The sequence below is a fragment of the Balaenoptera ricei genome, chromosome 14 (genome assembly GCF_028023285.1).
Source record: "Balaenoptera ricei isolate mBalRic1 chromosome 14, mBalRic1.hap2, whole genome shotgun sequence".
NCBI lineage: Eukaryota > Metazoa > Chordata > Mammalia > Artiodactyla > Balaenopteridae > Balaenoptera > Balaenoptera ricei.
Window position 1 is genome coordinate 22,389,749 of NC_082652.1, and position 24,579 is coordinate 22,414,327.

Genomic DNA, 24,579 nt, shown 5'->3' on the forward strand with positions numbered 1-24,579 from the left:
TGGCTTAATGGAGAGATTCTGTACCTGAAGTCCATGGAAGGGTTTCTGGGGCTGGGTGGGGAGCGTCTCTGAATCTCCAGAATTTCTATGTAGCTTTTGCAGGTGAGGTCTTTTGGGGACAGGCTTCGTGACATTCCTCTGATTCCCAAAGGAGTCTGGGTTGCCAAATAGGTAAAGAAGTGTAGGTTTGATGCCTTCCTCACCCTAGGCAAATTGATCTGTATTTTCCCTGGGCTGTCTGGAGGCAACAGGGATGATATTTGGGGGAGATATTTGGGGGCCACAGGGTTTCCCCTCAGAGCCCAACCCCCTGCCCAAGTGGGAGGGGCTTGCAGAGCAACAGGAACCAGGAGTCCTGGCTTTGGAGCCAGCAGACTTGGGCTCAGTCCTGGCCTTGCCCTCCACCAGCCGGACTGCTTCCCCGAGCCTTGGTTCCCAGGCTGGGTTGACCCAGGGATGACTTTGAGGGTTGAGCACAGTGTCTGGCACACGTAGGTACCGCAGAAATGGTAGCTATTATTATTATCATCATCATCAGCATCCTTGCACATTCAGATTTCCTCAGCTCACCTGGGACCTATAAAAAAGCTGCCCCACATTTGGCTAATATGAGGTTTGAATTCCCACTGAGTGCTCTTGATCCGATTTTATCTTTGGTACCAGCAACTAAGGCGAGTTCATTACACATATTCTCACGATCAGTGTGTAAAACAGCAGGTCCCCAATTAAGTTTTTAGAAGTTCAGTGGCTTCACTTGAACAGGGACAATGGTAAACGTTCCTGAGAGCTAAATAAGAGATCTGAAGCTTCTCTGTTGCAAGAACCTTGGCTGTTTCAAATCCTGCCATCTTTTTTTCCCCAAGGAGTTACTCTGGACCTCAAGCCTGGATCTGTTTTCCCCCTAAAATGTTTCTCTGTGGAGCCTGGTTCCCCAGCCCAGTCATCCACAGTGGGCAGGTTCATTCCAGAGCCCGGTAACCACCACTGAGAGGGCTGAGGGCATCCCTGCCACCGGGCTGTCCTGGAGACGGGCCTCCCGGACACAGGCTGGTCCACGGCCAGCCCAGCCCAGTGCTGTCTGCGCCCAGTTGCCGGGTGTAGTCCCATTCAGCAGGGATCTGGTGGCTCCAGACAACAGCTGGAGACCAGGACGGGAGACTTCCAGCTACAAGCAAATGTTGCTGCTTCTTGAGGTTGAAATATTCTATCCCCAAAGTGTCCCTTTCAGCCAAGCGAAAACAATCCCCCATGGGGACCCGACCCCGCCAGAGGAACAAAAGCTTCCCAGTTCTCTGCGTCCCAGAGACCGTCTGCAGTTTCAGGCACGCACAGCCCAGTGGGGAGAGGGGATGATCACGTGACCCCCAAGCTTGGAGACAAGGTCACCCTTGTCCAGCCCTTTCGTCTCCATAGGAAGAAGGGCCTTGGTTGCCTGACCGAGGATGGTGCTGATGCTGCCCTGGTGCTGGCTCCCGGGTGGGCGGGTTTTAGTGTCCCATCTTGCAGGTTCGGAACAAGGAGATGAGGTCAAGGCCAGCAATCCCCAGAGTCCACTCAGATGGGTTTTGGGGGCTCCTCCTGGCGCTGCTTTAGGCAGGACAGTGGTGTGCATCCTGGCTGCGTGTATTTATTTTTCTGTTGCAGGCGGATCCATCTCTAAGAAGTTCACCAGCTAGGCCGCCCCATTTGTCTTCCACCAGCCATTAAAAATATTTTCCTTCAGGGAAGGAAAGCGCTTATGGGAAAGAGAGGAGAGCTCAGAGAAGATAAACACTCAAGTGAAGCTGGCCTGTGAGCTGCCATCATGTGGCAACGGCCACAGCAGGTTAGGGCTGACTGCCTGGGCGCAGGCCGAGGTCAGGAAGGGAGGGGACAGCGGGAGGGGGGCACAAACCCCACGTCAAGGCAGCGCTTTCTGGAGAAGTGTCTGGAATGACTGCTGTGCTGCGTAGCTCTCCTCCCCTGCCCCTCTCTGTTCCGCAATGAATCTCTAGAGTGCTACGGCCTTCAAAGTCGAGTAACCAATACACTGTGGATGGCGGAGGAAGCAGCCAGTGGAACTTAAGGCCACTGCCTATGAGTGGATGATTCGTTTTAGAGGAAAAGGTGACTACCAACCAAACGTCTCAGACAAGAGGGCTGTCACAGTTCAGTGAGCGTCGGCATCACTCAGAAGCTTCCCAGGGATTCTGGCGGGTCTGGGGTGGGGCCCAGGAACCTGCATTTCGAACAAGCACACCAGGGATTCTGAGACAAGTGGTCCAGGCACCGCTCTGAGGAACACGTCTGCATCTGAGGCGGTGGTAACGTGCCCCCTTTTCTCCTTGCCATAACCGGCTGGAGCAGGGAGACCTCCCCCAGCAAACTGCCTCCTGAGAATTTGGACCTGGGGCTCACAGAACCAGCAGTGGCTGTGTGACTGAACCAGGCAGGTCAAAAGCTTGGCTTCCGGGGCTGCCCCCTCTCATTCCCCACAAGCCAGCTCCCCCCGCCCCAGTCCTGCCCAGGCTCCCCCTCATCTGCCTGAGTGTGTCCGTGACACTGTCCTCGGCAGCCTCCTGGGTGGCCCCAGACACACCCCGGAGATGTCATCTGTGTCCCCATTTCAATGGGCTGTAGAACCCAGGCCTGACCCTCCCTGGGTCTCAGGCTGCCTGTCCGGGCCTGACAGCTCTGCCTCCATGTCCCACGGGACCTCACTCGACTCAGCCCAAACAGAACTCAGTGTATCTTCTCTCTCTTCCAGTGCCTTTTACGTCCTTTATCGAAAAGACTGGCCTCTCTCTCTCCCCAGCACCCAAGTCAGGATACTTGGGCATCACCCTAGACACTCCCTTGTTCTTCACCCCCCAGCTCCATTCTAAAATAACAAGGAACAGCCACCACTTACTGAAAACATACCACAGGTAATAACTCATCACAACTCGATGAGGTAAATAAGTACTGTAATTGCCCTCACCTGACAGGTGAGAAAACAGGCACCTGGGCGCCCCCCCCCACCCGCCACGCCCGAGGTCACATGGTGGTGGGGTTGGGGGATGAGCCAGGCCCCTGGCCTGTGGCGGTGGCCAGCTCTCTGTCAGGCCCTCCCCTCCCTCCACGGCGCTGGTGTGGGGGCCTCGGCATCTCCCAACTGGCCTCCTCGCCCTCGGTCTTAACCCACTCCGACCTGTTTTCCAAATGCAAGTAGGAAATCCTTCTCACTGGGAATCTGGCATTGCTCCTCCACTGAAACCCCTCAAAGGCTCCCTGTTTTACACCCTCGGCCTCACAGCGAACCTATGGTGGGAGCTGAATCCTGCAGGCTGACTCAGCCGTGCTCTTAGTTTACTGCCCCGCACTCCTATCTGAGCCTCAGCTTCCTCATCGTCAAAACAGGGACCACAGGACCCACTGAAAGGGCCACTGGGGTGCACGGCTCCTCACGAGAGAGGGCAACTCACAGCCGAGCTTCTTCCGTGTTATAAAAAGGAAGGGGTGGGGGGAAAGGGGAGAGGAAGAGCTGGCTGCTCTGAAAGGCAGGGAAACCCATGTGGACGATAATCATGCAGCATGCTAGCCTTCTCGACCTTCTGAGACGTAGATGCCGTGCATCTTACAGGAGGGGAAGCTGGACCGACTGACCTGAGGCCACTTCGGACCCAGGTTTTCTGAGTGCAGAGCCCTGTGCCCTTGCCCGTGGCCACCCTGTGTCCACCGTGCACCATGTGAGTTTGGAATCCCAACTCTTCAGACCTTACCGGCCGGAGATCGGCTGTGGGTCAGAGATGTGATGAGAGCTGAGCGACTGGAAGATGCTGACCCAGGGAGAGCCCGAGGTCCTCCCAGCGCGACACCTTCCTGGCCTCGGGCTTGGGAGCCTCCCGTAAACACGACAACCTAGGGCCCATCTCGATTTCTACAACAATGAGAATATTTATTTTTTCCAGACGGTAAAAATAACATTTTTCTCTCTTTTGTAAAAGTTAAGTACCATTACATTCCATTTTCTTAAATAACAATCCTAAAAATATATATTAAATTGTATACAGTGCGTCACACTTCATCTTATATTTTAAAATACATGATGTTTCTATTTTATTCTCAAAGTTGTGTATTAAGAGCATATTTACAAATAAAGCCTTGTCATCCAAAGTCAGGATCCCTGCGGGAAGGTGAGTCTGGATGTGGGCAGGTGCTGACGCCGTGTGGACCCCTCGGCGGCAGCCCCCCAACCGTGTGCTCCTGACGATACGTCCTTTCTGAAGCAGTAGATTGACCTCAGACTTTTCTCCACACCCCACTGCTGCCTCGTTAAATATGTTCAACTTGGTAAGCGGGAACCTGGGAGATGGGCCCCCTGGGGTCTGCAAACAGAGGGTGAGGCCCATCCCCCAGGCCAGCCAGCCTGAGGGGAGGCAGCTGCGGCTGGAAGGTCTGAAAAACACCCTGCGCCAGGGTAGCTAAGCTGAGAGCCCTGGCCAGGAGGTAGAACAGTGAGGAGGGTAAACAAAGACACCAGAGGAAAACAATCAAAAGGTTAAACATTCCCAAGGTGGTAGCAAAAGCAGACATCAAACAGCAAGGAGAAGACTGGACACCCAAGAGGGCAGCAGTTGACCGGGCTACAGAGTGGGGGCCACCCGGCTCTGCGGGAGGCCTGGGGTGCTCATCAGACAAGGGGATGGGACCTCGGAGGCCGTTCCCCTGTAAGTGCTAGGGAATATGAAGTGCCAGGAAGCATGGGGGCTTGGTGACAGGCTGCATGCCCTGCTGGTGTCAGGACGACCTGGCCGGACACTGAGCAGGTCAGGCCACTCCTGCCTGGGGCTGACGATGGGCCATGTGGGTGGGGCCGTGCCCAGGCGTGCCCATCCATGCGTTCAGCCTAAGGGCCAGGACAGCTGTGCTTGCGAGTGCTTTGATTGTTGCGTTGCCAGTTTCTGGTCGACTGGAGTCTTGAGCCAGAGCCCACACTTCAGAAGTTACAGCAACCTGGTTACCTCGCTCATGCCCAGAAAGGGGGGGCCTCACCCTTTTCTCAGGGTCACCCCTTTCCAGTCCCCTCCAACCCCCACTTTCTCGCCTCTAAAGTGGTTTCTTAGCAGATCAAGTGCTTCCTCCTTCGGTGCTCCTGGGTGTGTGTCTCCGCTCTTCTGGGACAATTTACATCTCCGGTGTTTACTTAGCCACAGGGGGCCCTCTGGGGGATCACACTTACAGAGGTCGGCCTGGGACAATTTATGGCCCTCTCCCCCCATGCTGTCCTGAGGCCGGTTTGGGATTCCCGGGGCTGCTCCCAGGATGGTAAGTGGGTCCCAGGGTGCTGGGCTGTGCCTGGGGTGGCAAGAAGGACAACACTGGGGTCACAGCCCTTCCGGGGTCTCTGAAAAAGGGCTGCTCCAGATGCTCAGACACACCGTGACCTGAAGTCACGAAGTGTGAAGAGGGCAGGCGGGCCCACAGGATGCACCAAGGCCAGTGATCAGAGGGAGCCCACGGCTGCGAGCAACTGCCCCCGGCCTCCTGGGTGGGATTCCACATTCCCTCTGTGCTGCGTGGACCTATTCACAGCACAGGGCCCTCTGTGACTGCACACACCTGACACTTGTGTTTGTGAGGAGATTCCATAAAGGCCAGGAATAGCTTGGAGGGGAGACTGCACACGTCAGTATATTCCAGTGGTCCTTGCACTCAGCAGGCCTGTCTCCAGACCCTGGGGCCGGCAGACAGCTGCTCAGGGTAACCGCCCTTTCTAGATCAAAGCCTCACCCGGTGCCTGGGGCAGCGCCCCCACTCTCCCGTGGACACGTGGCATTTCCCTCTCCAAACGGCCCTCGCCCACCCTGCCAGCTCCCAGCGTCTCTCCTGGTTGCCGGTGTCGCCTCCCAGCTGGCCCCACGCGGCCCTCTGTCTTTCTGGGAGCCGGGCGCAGACGTCTGCCGGTGTGGAGAACCCTAGGGAAGGCCACAGCAGGCAGTAGCTCAGGGGCTCAGCGAGGGGGGCAAAGTGCCCCAAACAAGGAACCTGTGAGGCCAGAGGCACAACGAGGCCCAAGGCTCGAGTGCCTGCGGGAGAGCCACACTCCGACAGAGGCCAGGCCCGGCCTTCGGGGTCCCAGGTGCTCCTCCCGGCTGCTGTGGACGAGGCTGCTCCTGGACGGGTCGGCGGGGCTTCTGGACGGGATGGCACTGACTCCCACCGCCCGCGGCCGCTGCAGCTGCAGCTCTCAATCTTCAGAGGCCTTTCCTCAGTGGGGCTCCCGTTCCCACACCCTCCCTCCCCACTCCACATGCCACTCTCTGTGGCTCCCCTCCCCTTCTGGGGGGCAGAGGGTGTGGGAGCAGGGACAAGAGGCCTCTCCTTCCCCACTGAGCCATTCCGAAGCCCACCCTGTCCCCATAAGAAGAGGCAGGGAGGCCGCAGAAAGCACAGGCCATTGGGAATTTTTCATCCTCTTTTAAAATAAGGGACACTTAAAGGACGGACTGCTGGCACCCTGTGTCACACGTTGCTTCCTGGATGCTCAACCACGTTTACACTCCCTGTTCTGAACTGAGAGTCAGCTTAGGAATCCCGAGACGGGGCCTGGCTCAGGCTCCACAGGACGAGCTGCTTGGGGGAGAGGTCACCAAATCCAGCCCAACAAGGAGCTACTGAGCACCTAGAAAAGCTTTCGGTAAAGTCTACTGCATGAATAAATGAATGGATGTTTCCTATGACCACCCCTCAAACTTGTCTGCTGGTCACCAAGCTGCAGAAGAAGCCAGAGAAAGAAGCCCATCGGTGAAGGCGTCAGGTTTGACATGACAGGCCCTCCCAGGCTGGAGGCGGCCCATTCTCGCCTGGAGCCCCAGAGTCAGCACAGAACGTGGGTTTCCGTCATGCTTTGGGGGGGCCAACCCCCAGGACAGCCTCAGAACTCTCTATGCCTGGCTTGTTCCAAACCATAAAGACCAGGAGAAAGCGATCTGTGTGTGGACAAAACTGAGAAGAAGCACTACCTACCCACTACCTGACAGTCGTCTAGAACGTACCTGAGCCCAGTGCTGGACACAACCATCTCTGTCATCTCAGCCCCACTGTCCCGACACCCTGTTCCTAGATCAGAGAGAGAGAGATGCAGGAGGCACGGACCGTGGGACCGTGAGTCTCTCTCCTAAGTGCAGTGATGAAGCAGGTCGAATCCAGGCTATGCTGCCCCTATGGCCGGTGCCCCAGAAGAGGCTGAGGGAGAGGCAGGAAGAGTCAGTCAAACGAAACCATGGGAGAAGTGGTCCCCAGGGGCCTCGAGCTCAGAGGGATCTCGTGTCCTGGGCACGGAGTGGGGAGGTTTTAGTCACTCACAAGAGGATTACGGTCATCTTGTTGACTCTGACCCTTGAGCTTCTTCTTAAAGATGGAAATCGAAGTAGAAGGCTTATAAAAAATGCTCCAGATTTCCCCCGACGTCCCTGGTTGACGACAGTCCCTAAGGTCCCCTAAGGCAGGAACACGATGGGATCTGTCAAACAAAAATAACTTAATTTTTCAAGTAGAATAGAACAAAGCGTCCAAAACAACCTACCATCTCATGAGATACCTGCACCTATAAAATGGGACATTCGGTGAGGCGAGGCCTCAGGAAACCTCATAGCAGCCTTTAGAGACCCAAGGGACCGCCTTGTGGATGACCTGCGCCCTGTGGGATAGCAGTGCAGTGGGGCAGGTTCCAGCTCAGTGTAATGAAGAACCTTCTAGCTGGCAGGATTATTCAAATCTGGAAAGGGCTGGCCTGAGAGATTATGAGTTTTCAAAATACTTCTTTCTTTTTAAGCAGAAGAACTCTTTTCAAATGACACTTATTCAGAAGCCCACCTAGCTAAACAGGATGAAGGCAAGCCTGCTCTTCTTGGACTAGGACCTGCCTTTCTACCCACGCCTGCCCTGCCCCCGTGCCAGCCCCCGGCACTGCTTGACAGGGAAGCTGCAGAGGGGCTCGGTGTCAGATGCACGTCAGACACGGGCTTTGGGGCCTCAGCGTGCGGTGAAGTGCTGGGCCCTACAGAGAGTGTCCTGCGTTCTCCCTGCTGTGGGGGACATGCAGACGGGACTGTGCCTGAGAGGCTTCCCCAGAACGTGTAAACTGGGACTTAAAAAAAAAAAAAAGAGAAACACAGATATAGAAGCTCAGTAAACAATAACAAGGACATTGTTTCCACTGAAAAATGTAAAGTGCAGGGTGGAGAGGCCTATGGGTGGTGCCGAAGTGGCCAAGGGCAGCCTTTACAGGGCAATGGAGGAGCCGGCATTTAATGTACAAAGAAGTCTGTGGTAGAGAGCAAGCCAGAAGGTCAGGGAAAAGGTAGCTTTTACAGGACACCAATGCTCAGGAAGGCCTTGAAATGGAGAGAGCCCTTATGTCAATTATATCTCAGTAAAACTGAGAAAAAAGTTTTATTGAGGAAAAAAAAGAAATGGAGAGAGCCTAGACTGGGAACCACAGGAAAGACAGAGCAGAGGGCTAGGAAAATTAGCACCCCCCCTCTGTAGGCACACAAACATCAGTGCATGAACAATCGCCCCTTTCTTGGAAGGCAGAACAGTTAAACCTGAACAGCGGAAGTAAGGGGAGGAAATATTTTTTTCCAAATTGGTCAGAACTGAAGGATGAAGCTTTTAAAAGCTTCTTAAATAATTGTTTTAAAATAATTATTAAGCAATAGTTAATAAAATGTTGGAATTCTCTTCCTAAGAATGTCTCACAGTTTCTAGAAGGCATCAGGAAATATGCCTGGTATTGTCCTAGGAATCTTTGCTCTTACGTAAAGATCTCTTCAAGGGGCCAGCACGAGCCAAAAAATGGAAATTGTCCTGTTTTATGCCCAGGCTATTTCAATCCTCCTTGAAATCGTATCCTTTAGACCCAGGAGCACACACAATCCCTCAAACCTAGTGAGATTTGTCCAGTTGTACATTTCACTCTACAGGGAATGAGGAATGTCTATGGCCTCACGCTGCCCAGCACTGAGGACTCTGGAATCATGTTCCGATATTACAAGTGTTCTCAGACAACTGAAGCGTAGTAGAAAAGGAGCCCTAAGCCTTCCCCTCCTGGAGTCGGGCGGCTCTCATACTCACTTGAAAGTAATGTGCAGAAGTATCTTTGCTATGATGGCTGTGACTGTGAGGATAAGGAGCGTTGCCAGGCCATACACTGTCCATCCTGCAAGTGCAAAAGACAGGGGTGATCGGACTGTGTGTGTGAGCTCACTTTTCAGAAGGAGGTCTGAGTGAGCCCTGGCGGCTCAGAGAAGCAGGCCTGGCTGAGGAGCTCCCTGCAGGTGGGGGTAGCCACGCAACGCAGCTCGAGCTGGGCTGGCCCGGAGTCCCAGGCCTTCTGAGCACCTCGCCTTGCTCTAGACTACCTCCTGGAGAGAAGCAGGCAGCGTGGTCCAAAGCACACTCAACTTGGAGTTGAAAGGGGTGGTGCACATTCTGTCCCTACCACTGGAATCACTGTGCGACCGCAGACAAATTACATAAACTCTCTGGGCCTCACTTCCTCATCTGAGGAATGGGATGTGTGACTTGTGAAATCCTACAGATACACAAACAATAGGATACACAGGAAGGGGCTCTCCTCCCTGACTTCCTGCTGTGAGTCCTACAGGGGAAAACCTCTAGTCCAGGGAATCGCGAATGGTATCTGCAGCTCTACCAGCTTGTAAAGGCTCCAACTTCCTTGGCAGAAAAGAGAGAGTGACAGTCCGTACCCGACCAAGTTAGCCAGCTTGAACCATAAGATCACCACCCTCTCTCCACCCGTCTCCTGCAGGACCTGCCTTCACAGCTCTGGTGACTATCTGACTTCTTCTTTTGCTTTTTTTTTTTTTTTTTTTTTAAAGAAATTCACGTTCTTTTATTTATTTATTTTTGACTGTGTTGGGTCTTCGTTTCTGTGCGAGGGCTTTCTCTAGTTGTGGCAAGTGGGGACGACTCTTCATCGCGGTGCGCAGGCCTCTCACCATCGCGGCCTCTCTTGTTGCGGAGCACAGGCTCCAGACGCGCAGGCTCAGTAATTGTGGCTCACGGGCCCAGTTGCTCCGTGGCATGTGGGATCTTCCCAGACCAGGGCTCGAACCCGTGTCCCCTGCATTGGCAGGCAGATTCTCAACCACTGCGCCACCAGGGAAGCCCTCTTCTTTTGCTTTTTGTCTTTCTCCTTCCACTTGTCAGCCACAGGAGGGCAGGGATTTTGTGTGGTTCGCTGTACAATCCAGTGCCTAAGACAGAGCCTGACAGCATTAAAGCACTTACACATCTTCCGAATGACTGAATAAACACAGCTCTGGCAACTGCCGATGCAATCAGAGAGCTACAACTTGGGGCCGTAGGAAACACTGGGTTAGCTGATTAATCACCATGTACTAAAGGCAGCCGTGTTGGATCTTGGAGGTAAGGACTAAGGAATCAAGCTAAAGAGAAAATGTCCCTCCAAGGCCAGGACAAACAGAGTCATGAAGCCAGGACCCCCAGCCCGCCTCGGAAAGAGAAACACCTGAGAGAGCTCTGTTTCTGTAACCGCCAAGGGCACTACCCCCAAGCTCTGTGGCTCCCACCCCTTTGATGGTGTCTGGGAACTGCTACCTGGCACGGTCTGGGGTGGGTGGCTGGGGCTGGTGGTGATGACGTAGAGGACTTTGGAGGACCGGGCAGCGCTGACACTGAGGTTGGCCTGCTCCGTGATCACCTCAGCCAGCGTCTGGTTGGCAGTGGGCCTCTCCTGCGGCGGGTCTTCCTTGACGGCTGGAAGATCAAAAGGAATTAGCTGGGGGAAAGCTGGTGGAGACAACGAAGAGGATGAGGCACTGGTCATGAAGAGAAGGCAGTTTTCTATGGTTCAGTGCTGGGGGCAATTCTTGGCCCCGCTGGCCCCAAAGCAGAACCTGCCAGGCTCTGGCTCCGAAGGAGCCATTTGACGTGTCTCTGCATGGACACCTGAACATGCTTTAGGGTTTTCCTTCCCTTGTGCCTCTGCAGCTATGGTCCCTCTGCCCCGAAGGCCCTCTTCCTTCCTATCTGTCCTCCCCAATCCTACCTGTTCTTTCAGCCTGTCCCACCCGTGAGGAGGCCTCCTCCTCCTTCCTGTAGCTGCACACTGACTGAACTCTTCTTGAGGCCCTTGACGTCCAGGACAGAGACTAGGTCGTGGACACCTGCTGTGTTCTCATGTGCGGGCAAGGAGGTGTGCCTAGCACACGTGTGTTCACATTACAGGGGCAGGAGTGCAGCTCCATGTTAGGAGGGTCTGAAGATGGTAAACCAGGCTTTGGGGATTGGCTGGGATGTTCAGAGGCAGGAGGATGGACCAAATGACCTCTCTAGAACCTTCCAATTCTACCTATCTCAGCTCTTTCTTTTAGTTAGTCTTTTAACTCTCCCATGAAAACTGTCATGAGAACGACTAAAACAGCAGAACTCACAGCAGAACTCACACAGAACAGTGGCACCTCGTTTCTGTATCATGAAGTGGGTACAAGTTATAAAATGGGAGGCAGGAAAACCTGCAAGTTGAGTGGGCAGATCCTGACGCACAGTCCTTCCGGCAAGAAGCACCCGAGGTCCACACGTCACAATGAGGTTCAAGGGGAGCCCGAGGAGGCCGGGGTCTTACCTTGGTACAAGACAGCAAATCCCTGGGCCTGATTGATGCGATCAGAGAAGAAATACAAGATGACAAAGTCCAGAGAGATGTTAAAGGACGAAGGTGGGCGGTTCCTCCCGTTGAAACGGACCAGGACACGGTGGGTGTAGCCATCCAGCAGCTCTACCATGTCTGCGGAATCCCGGATGTCAAACAAGGCGAAGTTGAAGTAGATGTGGGAGGCTCCCGGGACCCGGATGGTCCAGTAGCAGACCCTCCCTGTGGCATACGCGTCAGGAAAGTCGGGGGAATAGACCACGGAAGTCATGGCCGAGTAATTCCCACCACAGGCACCGACCAGAGCTGCAGGAGACAAAAGGACACCAGCCCTCAGGCTGGGGCTCGGCCACAGGGCTCGCTTTTCAACCTGTTACAAACAAAACTTCCTAGCTGATGAGATCCAGTTTGGGATGTTGTTTTTTGTCTGCAAAACCGGACTGTCTTATGTTTCAGGATTGAATCACAGAATGAATCACTTAAACCCTGAACAAATGACTGGAGGCTTTTTATTTTTTTCCCAGGAGACCTTAAAGTTAGCACACAGCACAGCAGTGCGGCCCTGGTGGGGGCCAGGCTGGAGTCAGAGAGTCTGGGTTCAGAACCAGCTGGGCCATTGATCCCAGGGGCCATACTTCACATCCAGGCCTCTAGCTTCTCACAGCTTTGAGGGTGGAGAGACCACCACCTACCTGCTCTCATATCACATAAATGTGTGAGGACAGATGAGACAAAGCACACGAAAACACAGGACCTCTCTGCAGGGGGCACTCAATGAGGTAAGGTAGTAAAAAGCCGAGGGCATCCCAAGTACCTTAGGGGTGCGAGGTTCATTTGAGGGGCCACACTTGTTTTTCAAGTGGGAAACTGTGGCACAAGAAATGACTTTCTCAGAGGGTAAGCTCACTGATCACTCTGCAGCAACACATTTGATGTCTCTGGACTCCCGGTTCTGAGTGGCAGATACACTTCACTGTATCTTACGTGCTGAAGTGCAAATAAGATCCTGGAAATGAAAGTCCTCAAGAGGGAGGGTAGGGCCGGGATTTAAAAAGCAGGCTTTGGGGGAGTTCTGCTTCCCTTTAGGATGTAGAAAGCTGCTTTCATCCTAACAATGAGAAAAAGCTCAGAACTTTTCTTCAACCCATTAGAAAGCTGAGATCTCAAGACAACCAAGGCAATTTAATCCTGAAAAGTAAGAAGCTCCTCTGAGCAGAGTCAGGCCACACAAAGTGTTTCATCGTCGACGGAGCACAAGAGGAAGAGGGCTTCGCCATGAAAGTAAATAAGAAGAAAGCAGCTAAAATTTTAACAAATTTCTAAAGGCTGAATGTGGGCTAGCCTCTCAGTCCAGGATGTCCGGGGACCCCAGACACAAGAGGAGTCTGCACTCGCTTGCAAGCAATTCTGTGCAGGCCTCCACCCAGGGCCCACGAGAATGACCAGGGTAGGGCAGGAGATCAAAAGGTCCCCATTGGTGGCACCAGTGAGCAGGAGGTGATGGGTAGGAGGTGATGAGCCACTGCTGGGGGACAGGCCTGAAACCCTGCCCTCTTCCAGGACCCTCCTCTCAAAGGAAACAAAAGCCTTAAGCTGCAAGGGGAGGGGCAGCAAACCCTCCTGCTCCCAGGGCCAGGGTAGAAGCCCCTGGGGAGGGAGCAGGAGACTCTCTCGTTCCTGTCAAAGTAACCAGACAAAGACTCATTGCTTCTGGGGGAAGAGCAGAGGCAAAAGCCATCAGCCCCTGGTTGCCTTGAGCCCCAGGATCCTGCACCAATGCAAAGCAGAGGTCTGCTACCCAGTGGAGGGGCAGGAGACCCTCTTCTTCCTGGGAGCCCCCGCAGATACAAGGCAGTGCTCGGCTGCCAGGAGAGGGGTATTTGGGGATGCTGGAAAGACCCCATCCCTGAGGCCCAGTGACACGACGTGTCTGAGATGGAGGATGGGGCAGGAGAACCAAGAACCCCCAACCACACGACGAGCACAGCACCAAGTAACAAGCAGCAGAAGTCTACCATCGAGGGAGGGGAAAGGTCACGGGCATGGAGGAACTGCTCAAAGCTGAGGGTGGAATGGGAACAATGAAAAAACCCCACTGGCATCCCAGGCTCCACACTAAGCACGAGGTAACAGCAGCCATCATGGGAGGAAACTGAAGGCTGACATGCACTGCAGGTGATGATAGGAACAGGGAAACCCAAACCCAGCTCGACCACTGACAGAAAGGCTCAATCAATCCCCACACCGAGCAGGCCTGCCCATTTCCAGGTGTAAATACACTTCCTCAGCCTCTACTATCCTTCTACATATAGTGTACGGTATCCAATACAATATTACAACACACAAAACATAAAAGCAAGCAAGCAAGAAAGAAAGGAAAATAAAAGACACTGTCGGGACTTCCCTGGTGGTGCAATAGTTAAGAATCCGCCTGCCAATGCAGTGGACACGGGTTCAATCCCTGGTCGGGGAAGATCCCACATGCCGCGAAGCAACTAAGCCCGTGCGCCACAGCTACTGAGCCTGCGCTCTAGAGCTTGCAAGCCACAACTACTGAGCCTGCGTGCCACAACCACTGAAGCCCATGCGCCTAGAGCCCGTGCTCCACAACAAGAGAAGCCAGCGCAATGAGAAGCCCACGCGCCGCAACGAAGACCCAACGCAGCCAAAAATAAATAAATAAATAGATTTATATTAAAAAAAAAAGACACTGTCAAGCGATAAAACATCTGGTAATCATATCACAATGTATATACATACCGAGTGATTATGTTGTACACCTAAAACTAATACAGTGTTATACGTCAATTATATCTCAATTTTTAAAAAAGGAGATAAAACAATCCACAGAACCAGACTCAATAATGACCCAGACATTAGAACTACCAGACAGAAAATATCTAGGGGAAAAGATGGACAACATGCTTGAACAGGTTGGAAATTTCAGCAGAGATATGGAAACTACAAAAAAGAGTCAGATGTAAATGCTATAAATAAACAATATTAGAGATGAAGGATTCCTTTGATGGGCTTAGAAACAGATTACACACACTGAGGAAAGAATCAACACGTTTGAAAATAGGTGAGTAGAAATTATCCAAAATGAAACACAGAGAAAAAAATAAATGAAAAAAGCAGAACAGAGCATCCAACAGCTGGGGCACAATATCAAACGGTCTAACAATATATAATTGGAGTCCCAGAAAGAGAAGAAAAAGAGAATAAGATAGGAGAAATAGTTGAAGAGATAATGGCTAAGAATGCTCCAAAGTTGATGAAAGGTTATTTAAGAATCTCAGCAATCTTCAGGCAAATAAAACAAAAATTTAAAAAACAAAGGGAATTCCCAGGCGGTCCAGTAGTTAGGACTCGGCGCTTTCACTGTCGAGGGCCCAGGTTCATCCCTGGTGGGGGAACTAAGATCCCACATGCCGTGTGGCATGGCCAAAAAAAAAAAAAAGAAGGTGAAGTAAGGCTTTCTCAAACAAAAGCTGAGAGAAGCCATTGACAGCACACCTGCATTAGAGAAGATGCTAAAGGAACTTCTTTAGGCCGAAAGAATATGATACCAGATGGCAAATAAGAACATGAAAAGATGTTCAACATCATTAGAAATTATGGAAATGCAAAGTAAAACCATGAGTTACCACGACACACATGATAGAATGGTTAACATTGAAAAACAGACAATACAAAAGTGCAGGTGAGGATGAGGAGCAACTGCAAATCTTATATCTTGTCAGCCAGAGTGCAAAATGGTATAACCACTTCAAAGAACAGCTGGCAGTGTCTTATAAATGCTGAATATGCACTTAGTGTATGGCCCAGAAATGCTGTAACTCCTAGGTACTCACCCAAGAGAAATACAAACACATGCTCACACAAACACCTGTACATGTGTGTGTACAGCATCTTTATCACAGACTGATATTTATCGATTGGTAAATGATGAGTTGTGATACATCTGTACAAAGGCATGCTTCTTAGCAATAAAAAGGAACTACTGAAACAACACAAGTGAATCTCAAAAGTATTTTTCTAAGTGAAAGAAGCCAGACGCAAATGTTTAAGTACTGTATAATTCCATTTATATGACTTTGTTCAGAACACAAAACCATACAGATGGAACACGGGATCAGTGGCTGCTGAGGGCTGGGGGTGGTGACCACAAAGGGGCACAAGAGAGCTTTCTGACGTGACAAAAATGTCCTATATTTCGACTGTGTACATATTTGTCGAATCTTATTGGACTATGCAACTAAAAGGGTGATTTTACTGTATGTAATTTCACCTCAATAAATCTAAATTAAAAAAATAAAGATTCCTGGGTTCTAATCTTGACTTTACCATGTACTAACTATGAATTTGAGCAAGACACTTATCTTCTGTATACCTCAGTTTCCTCATCTATAGAATGAAATTAGTAATAGTTTCTCCCTCATGAGGTTATAAGAATCAAAATGAGTTGATGCATGTAAAGTGTTTACTATGAGATCTGGCACAGAGTACAAGCTCAGTTACGTGTTAGTTATTTTATTATTATTATTATTATTTGAAAAGAAAAATGTGTCCAGGTTAAACTGATATTTCAACAGCAAAGGCAGACAAACTCAGAAATTTCGATTCCTAGATGCGTGCCGTGCTGACAGTACATCCAATTCAGCAATTTTGAGAATAAGCACGTGACATCTATGATGGACTATTAAAGTTCAGTGATAATTCAGGAAAAAAGGAAACTTACACTTCGGATAATAAGGAAACTTAAAACTTACGAATATATTCAAGATCTTATTTTTTGAAGGGGACATTGACCTGACACACAACCTAGGGTGTGTCTTTCAGTCCGTGCATGTCATTGTTTAATTGGAAGCATTTTTTTCCCTTCAGTGGCATATAAAATAATGTTGCATCTCACAACTGATGGCATCTTGGAATCTATGAAATACAATTACTAATATAGTCCCAGCTGTCAGATCCTACCTGTCCTTAGGCCCTCAATCTTTTTCACCATTAATCTCCTCCCTTCCCACCAAAATGTAAGTTCCATGAGGGCAGGATCTCTATCTGTGGGACTCTGGGCAAGTTACTAAACTTTTATGAGCCTCAGTTTTCTTGTGGGGCAAGTAAGGATAACAGTACCTGCTTCACAGTATTATGAGAATTAAGGAAGAGAATGCCTGGGAAATGGATAGCACAGTGCCCTGTAAATATAAGTGCTCCACTAATGTTACCAAGTATGACCCAACCTATATGACTCACTTCTCCCTTCAGTGCCTAGAAGATGAGGGAGGCCAAGAGGGTTGCTTGGGTAGTCCCTGTGACCTGTTGCTGACGCCGGCCTATCTGCTCTTCTGTTTGGTTCTGTTAATTCAATACATTTAACTCTGGGGGCAGCAGAGGCTCTGAAGCCTTCATCAGCGCCACATTTACACACAGAACACAACCTACTTCAGCAACCTCCCTAAGCTCATGAGAGCTTGCTGGAAAATCAGCCACAGAGCCTGTGACAAATCACTGGATGTGGCAACAACCACTGAGCAGACAGCTTCCACCCGCTGCCTGAGTAGTCTCTCTCCCGAGGTTGTTGTTCTGGGACACAGAGACTGCAACCTGGTCCCTTTCTCACATCTAACTCTCCTCCAATCTCTTTGGAGAGGCACCTTTGCCCTCCCAAATTACGGGATAGTCTGCAGTCACCATCTCTGAAATGCTCAGCCTCATCCAGTGGATCATAAGGATCTCCATGAGGCAGTACTTAAGCTCTTTAAACTATTTTACTCCTAACAGATGAAACTTTACAGATTATTTCTACAGTGCTGCATTTTGTACCTTTCTTTACAAAGCTGTGGGGTGTGAATTATGAGTTGGCTGCTGTCAGGGGCCCCTGCCAGTCAACACACATCAGGGCCTCTGAAGACTGGAATGGGCAGCCTCTCAGTGCCATTGTTTTTAGTCCTCAAGGGCATGGAAGCCAGAGGGGGCAGCTTCTAGAGAACTGCGGAAGGGGCCAGTTTGATCATAATCTGAACAACCGGGCAAACTTTGTTCACATACTTTTAAAGCATTAAACTGGATCTGGTATTATGATCTATTTTGTTATTGTTAATAAAAGGGATTTTTAGCTGCTGAAACTAGAAAAATAAAAAACTGTGGCAAACCTGAGTTTGAATCCTGGCTCTGGCACTTATTAGCTTGGACAAATTATTTAATCTTTTGATCCACAGCTTCCTTATCAACTGGGCTGTTGCAAGGATTAAATAACAAAATAAACAAGTGCCCCAGTATCAAGTCTAGCATGAAGCAAGCACTCAATAGAGAGCAATTATTTTCATCATAATTAATTTGTCTTAGGGCACTTTTGTGTGAGGCCCAGTACTATCTCCTAGATATATTTCTAGTACCAAAGATGATACTTGGTACAAAGATGACTGACTTTAAACCAAATTATTTCCATTTGATACTCCAGTAGAGGCACTGTGCAAATAAAACATAATTTATCTGCCACACTGCAGATACCCAATAAAAATGTGCTAAATGAATGAAAGAGTATCATATAAAAACTACACATTTTTATTGATATGAAATTCACCATTTTAACCATTTAAAAGAGTACAATTCAGTGGTATTTAGTACTGTCACAATGTTGTGCATCCACCACTACTATCTAATTCCAGGATATTTTCATCACCCCAAAAAGAAAACCCATATCTCCTAAGCAATCACTTCTCATTCCTCCCCTTTCCCCAGCCCTTCGCAACCATTAATCTGTTTTCTGTCTGTATGGATTTGCCTATTCTGGACATTTCTTATCAATGGAATCATTAAATATGCGCCCCGTGTGTCTGGTTTCTTTCACCGAGCATCATGTTTTCAAGGTTCCTCATGTTGTGGCAGGGGTCGGTAATTCATTTCTTTTTGGGGCTAAATTATATTCCCTTGTATGGACACACCACATTTTGTTCATCCATTCGTCAGGTGATGGACATCTGGGTCGTTGCTACTTTTTGGCTGTTACGAATAATGCTGCTATGAACATTCATGTACAAGCTTTTGTGTGAACATATGTTTTCAGCTCTCTCGGGTATATACTTAGGAGTGGAATTACTGGGTCATAAGATGATTCTGTTTCACGTTTTGAGGAACTGCCAGACTGCTTCAAAGGAGCTGCACCATTAACATTAATACCAGCAACGTACAGGGTTTCAGTTTCTCCATATTCTCACCAACACTTATTTTCCATTAAAAAAAATTAACACTATATTCTGTTTAAAGTAGAAAAATAGGTAGTGAACCCACACACCCTGCTTCTGTTTACTGTCTACGCCCACGGTTTGTTGGTGGTGTGAGTCCTGGCAAGTTATTTATCCTTTCCACAACCTAGGACTCTCTTCCTCTCCACAACCTAGGACTCTCTTCCTCTCCACAACCTAGGACTCTCCTTCCATAAAATGAGAGGGATAATAATAATGCCTTCCTCAGATGGCTGCCAGGAGGGCCCAATGTGACAATTCTTATAAAGCCTTACATACTAGGGACTCAGTGTTTATCTCCTTATTTTTTTTACTTAAGAGTATACCAGGCACTCTGTAAAGTCAGCCAACATACTCTCCTGGGTTGGGGTGTTGAGGCAGAGGATTTTATAACAATGAACTCTGGAGATGAAAGGCTAAATGGACGTGCAGCACATATTATTTGCCAACTATTCTCCCTTAAACATTAGCTAAGGTGCAGCCTTTAACAGAGGTACTAACACTGAGCAAAACAGGATGTATAGGAAGCCACTGGCAGTCTCCAATGGGCACACAACTAAAAAGACCAACAATTAACCACGTGAGTTTTGCTCACCAATCCTCCCGCTGTCCTCCCCCCACAAAAAACACATTTTTGACAGTGTCTAAGCTGTAACCTGCGAAAGCATCAGTTATAAACTCGGGCTGGGTTTTACAGACACCATGTGTAGTGGCTGAATCATGTTCTCCAAAAAGATATGTTTAAGTCCTAATGCCTGGTGTCTGTGATGGTGACCTTATTTGAAAACACGTTAACTGAGGCTGTACTAGATTAGGGTAGGCCTAATCCAATGACTAGTGTCCTTGTAAGAGGCACAGAGGGAAGTCAGCCACGTAAGGAAGACAGAGACTGGAGTGATGCAGCTACCAGTCAAGGAATGCCGAAGACTGCCAGCAATGACTGGAAAGTAGGAAGAGGCAAAGGAAGATTCTTCCCTGGAGCCTTCATAGGGAACATGGCCCTGACAATGCCTTGATTTTGGACTTCTAGGCTTCCAAACTATGAGAGAAGAAATTTCTGTTGTTTGAAGCCACCCAGTTGGTGATAATTTGCTATGGCAGCAGCCCCAGGACACTGACGCACCACATGACATTCTGGCTTAAAACTGAGCCACTCAGCCTAGTCAAGATGTCAGCATCTACTCTAGCCTGGGGACTAACAACACTGTAGACTCTACAGTGTATCTCAGTAAGCTCAAGCCTTTCCCTTCATCTGCCTCATCTGTGACTATCTCCTTTCTGCCATCTTAAAATCTGGCGCTGCATTGGTACGAGGGCGCTTGCAAAGTCTCATTACCACTGCTAGATGTGGGTGGATTACGGGGGATCAAGTGGCCCAGAGGTTGAAGAGGTCAAGGCCCCAGGCCATACCCCGTTTAGATGCTCTGCCCTGGCCAGCATCTCACAGGCGTGGCGGGTCAGGGAGGAGACGGGTCAGGGCACACTCAGTACCAGGCCTGGAAAGACAACTCGAAGCTTTGCATCTCTTCTCTGCTCTATCACAGTAAGATATAAATCTCAGATGCCTCAGAAAACACTAAAAGGACTTGCAAATTACATTAAACAAGAGGATCTTAAAGCTGATACTGAACCATTACATCAGTGTCCCTATTACCTTTTCTAGGTTGTCTGAGCATCTCACAATAGGTCAGGGCACAACTGTAAGTAATTACTTGTTTAAAGGTCTGTGCTCCCTTCTAGAGTCTTCTGGTTCAGTGCTGTATCTCCAGGGTCTGGTCAGTGACTGCCTGGCCTGCAGTAGGTGCTTAATAAATACTGCCAAGTGAATGAATGGATAACGGGGAGGGAGGAAGCAGAGGCAGGCCAGTTCCCCAGGCCCAGGGTTCCCGTGCCTTGGACAGTGCCGGGCACAGGGCATACTCACTGTCAAAGACGATGATCCTGCCATCGCCCCCACAGGGCTGGGTGTGATCTCCGAAGCAGACGCTGTTGCACTCCGTACTGGCTGCCTCCCCGTACTTCCAGTAATCAGGACTGTTTCCACAGAAGCAAGCATAGCCTGACTCCATCCCGGCAAACTGCCACGACAGAGAAGCAGCACTTGGTAAGCGTCAGTCAGGGGTGTCGGTGGCCTGAAGGAGCCTGGCACGTTCGGCCCCCAGCAAGCAAGCACTTCGTCTTCCCAGCCCACGTTCCCCGGGGACTTCTGCCTCATCCCACCCTCACCACACTTCATGACATGCAGACCGGTAACTACACACCACCACGGTGCTTCCCCTTCAGTAAGCATCCCTTATTAATGTTTGTATTTCTACTGTATTTAAGTAAGTTAAAGGCAGGGGGGAATCTCATTAACTTGAAACTTTAATAATAATAACAGCTAAACATTTTATTGAATGTTTACTATGTGCCAGGTGGTAAATGCTTTAAAGTTAGTCCTCACAGAAAACTTACTGTAGGCCCCATTTAACTTTTTTTTTATATATTACCATACAGTACAACTATTTATATGGTACACAGTCCTATGAATTTTAATCCACGTATAGATTTGTACACCCACCACTACAATCAGGATACAGAACAGGTGCATCACCCCAGGAACCTTCCTTGTGCTATCACTTTATATAATAGTTCTCCCTCTATAACCCCTGGCAACCACTAATTAGTTTTCTATACTATAGTTTTATCTTTTCGCGTATGTCATATGCTATAGACTGAATGCCTGTGTCCCCCCGAACCCCCGAAATTTATATGTTGAAAGCTAATTCCCAATGTGATGGTACTTACTGGTGAGACCTTTGGGAAGTGAGGGCTCGCTCTCATGAATGCGATTAGAGCCTTTATAAAAGAGACCCCCTTGCCCCTTCTGCCATGTGAGGACACAGTGAGAAGATGGCCGTCTATGAACCAGGAAATGGGCCATCACCAGACACCAAATCTGCCAAAGCCTTGATCTTGGACTCCTCAGCCTTTAGAACCATGAGAAATGAATGCTTGGTTTAAGCCAACCATTTTGTACAGCAGCCGGAATGGACTAAGACATTGTATACTGTACATGGAATCATATAGTATGTTATGTTTTGAGACTGGCTTCTTTCACTCAGCATAATGTCTCTGAGGTTCATCCAAATTGATGAATGTATTTTATAATTTGCTGAGTAGTAGTCTGTTGTATGAATGTACCACAGTTTGTTAATCCATTGGGTTGTTTTTAGTTTTTCATAATTATAAAATAGAGCTGCTATAAACATTTGTGTAGATTTTTGTGTGAACATAAGTTTTCCTTTCTCTAGGGTAAATACCTAGAAATGGGATTTCTGGGTTGTAATTTCTCTACAACCTAACACTTGCTTTTGTCGTTTAAAAAAAATTACAGCTGTCCTAGGTTATTTATTGTATGAAGTGGTATCTCATAGGTTTTGATTTGCATTTCCCTAAAGACTAGTAATATTCAGCATCTTTTCATGTGCTTATTGGCCATTTGTACATCTTCTATGGAGAAACGTCTATTCAAATCCATTGCTCATCAGGGCTTCCCTGGTGGCACAGTGGTTAAGAATCCGCCTGCCAATGTAGGGGACAAGGGTTTGAGCCTTGGTCTGGGAAGATCCCACATGCCGTGGAGCAACTAAGCCCGTGAGCCACAACTACTGAGCCTGCGCTCTACAGCCTGCGAGCCACAACTACTGAGCCCGCGTGCCACAACTACTGAAGCCTGCGTGCCTAGAGCCTGTGCTCCGCAACACGAGAAGCCACCGCAATGAGAAGCCTGTGCACCGCAACGAAGAGCAGCCCCTGCTAGCCACAACTATGCCGTGGAGCAACTAAGCCTGTGCACCACAACTACTGAGCCTGCACTCTACAGCCTGCGAGCCACAACTACTGAGCCCGCATGCCACAACTACTGAAGCCCGCATGCCTACAGCCCGTGCTCCACAACAAGAGAAGCCACCGCAATGAGAAGCCTGTGCACCGGCAACGAAGAGTAGCCCCTGCTCGCCGCAACTAGAGAAAGCCCATGCGCAGCAACAAAGACCCAATGCAGCCAAAAATAAATAAATAAATAAATAAAAATTAAAAAAAAAATCTACAAGTCGTTTGCTCATTTTTTAGTTGGGTTGTTTGTCTTTTTATTGTCACATTGTAAGAGTTCTTTATATATTCTGGGCATTAGATTTTTATTCAGATATATGTTTTGCAAATATTTTCTCTATTCTGTGAGTTGTTTTTTCACTTTCTTAATAGTGTCCCTGATACATAGAAGTTTTAAATTTTGATGAAGTCCAATTTACTTATTTTTTCTTTGATTGTTTGTGCTTTTGGTATCATAACTAAAAAAACCAGTGCCTGATCCCAGGTCATGTATATTTGTACCCATACTTCTTTCTAAACTTTTATAGTCTTAGCTATTACATGTAGGCCTGTGATCCATTTTTAATTAATTTTCATATGTAATATGAGGTAGGGGTCCAAATTCATTCTTTTCCATGTGGATATCCAGTTGTCCCAGCACTATTTGTTGAAAAGACTATTCTTTCCCCATTGAATGATATGGCACCCTTGTCAAATATCAGTTGGCCTTGGGACTTCCCTGGCAGCCCAGTGGCTAAGACTTTGCCTTCCAATGCAGGGGGTGTGGGTTCGATCCCTGTTTGGGGAGCTAAGATCCCACACGCCTCAGGGCCAAAAAACCAAAACATAAAACAGAAGCAATATTGTAACAAATTTAATAAAGACTTTAAAAAAATGGTCCACATAAAAAAAAACTTTTTAAAAAAATATCAACTGGCCTTAAATAAATGTATGGGTTTATCTCTGGACTCTAAATTCTATTCCATTGGCTTACATGTCCATCTTTATGTCAGTACTATAGCTATTTTTTCAGTAGTATAATTTAAGGTTATGATGTGATGTAAGGACAGGGGTTCATTTTTTTCATAAAGAGCTCCAGTTCTCCAGAACCATTTGTTGAAAGACTATCCTCTCTCCCACTGAATTACCTTGGCATCTCTGTTGAAAATCAATTGTCCATCTAAGTGCAGGTCTATTTCTGGACTCTCTATCCAGTTCCATTGATCTATAACAAAGGTTGGAAAACTCCTTCTATAAAAGGTCATACAGTAAATGTTTTCAGCTTTGTGGGTCACATGGTCTCTTCTCAACGACTCAACATGAAAGCAGGCCTGGACAATATATACAGGAATGGGTGTGGCTGTGTGTCAATAAAACTTTTTTTTTTTTTTTTACAGAAATATGTGGGTGGTAGGATTTGGCCCACACGCCAAATCTGACTCATGATCTATGTGACTATTCGTATGCCAATACTACTGTCTTGATTACTGTAGTTTTACAGAAAGTCTTGAGATCATGCAGGGCAAGTCCTCCTAGGATGATCTCTTTAAAAATTATTTTGGTTATTCTAAGTTCTTTGCCTTTCCATATAAATTCTAGGATCAGCTTGTCAATTTAAAAAAATCTGCTATGATTTTGATTAGGATTGTATTGAATCTATAGATCAATTTGGGGAAAACTGACATTATAACAATATTGAACTATGACATAGTATGAGTGTGTTTCATGTTTGGTAATTGCAATCATTGTTGCTTTTGTTGTGGTCATCCATGTACAATGCTTGGTGTCAGTCGATTTATCTCTTGTAAAAATAAA

At 48.6% G+C, this 24,579-nt stretch overlaps 1 protein-coding gene across 2 annotated transcripts in view; it reads right to left on the reverse strand.

Moving 5' to 3' along the window:
- Window positions 1-3,891: 3,891 nt before the first annotated feature.
- Window positions 3,892-24,579, reverse strand: part of KREMEN1 (kringle containing transmembrane protein 1) — a 63,964-nt gene continuing 43,276 nt past the window's right edge. The window contains exons 5-9 of one of the 2 annotated variants that reach the window (XM_059894286.1): window positions 20,837-20,990; window positions 11,636-11,968; window positions 10,609-10,767; window positions 9,100-9,184; window positions 3,892-7,483 (exon numbers count right to left, since the gene is read on the reverse strand). In XM_059894286.1, the coding sequence (XP_059750269.1) occupies window positions 7,315-7,483; window positions 9,100-9,184; window positions 10,609-10,767; window positions 11,636-11,968; window positions 20,837-20,990 (900 nt within the window). In that variant the 3' untranslated portion in view covers window positions 3,892-7,314. Of the gene's footprint in view, window positions 7,484-9,099; window positions 9,185-10,605; window positions 10,768-11,635; window positions 11,969-20,836; window positions 20,991-24,579 lie in introns of both variants that reach the window. The other variant, XM_059894285.1, reaches the window with a different exon arrangement.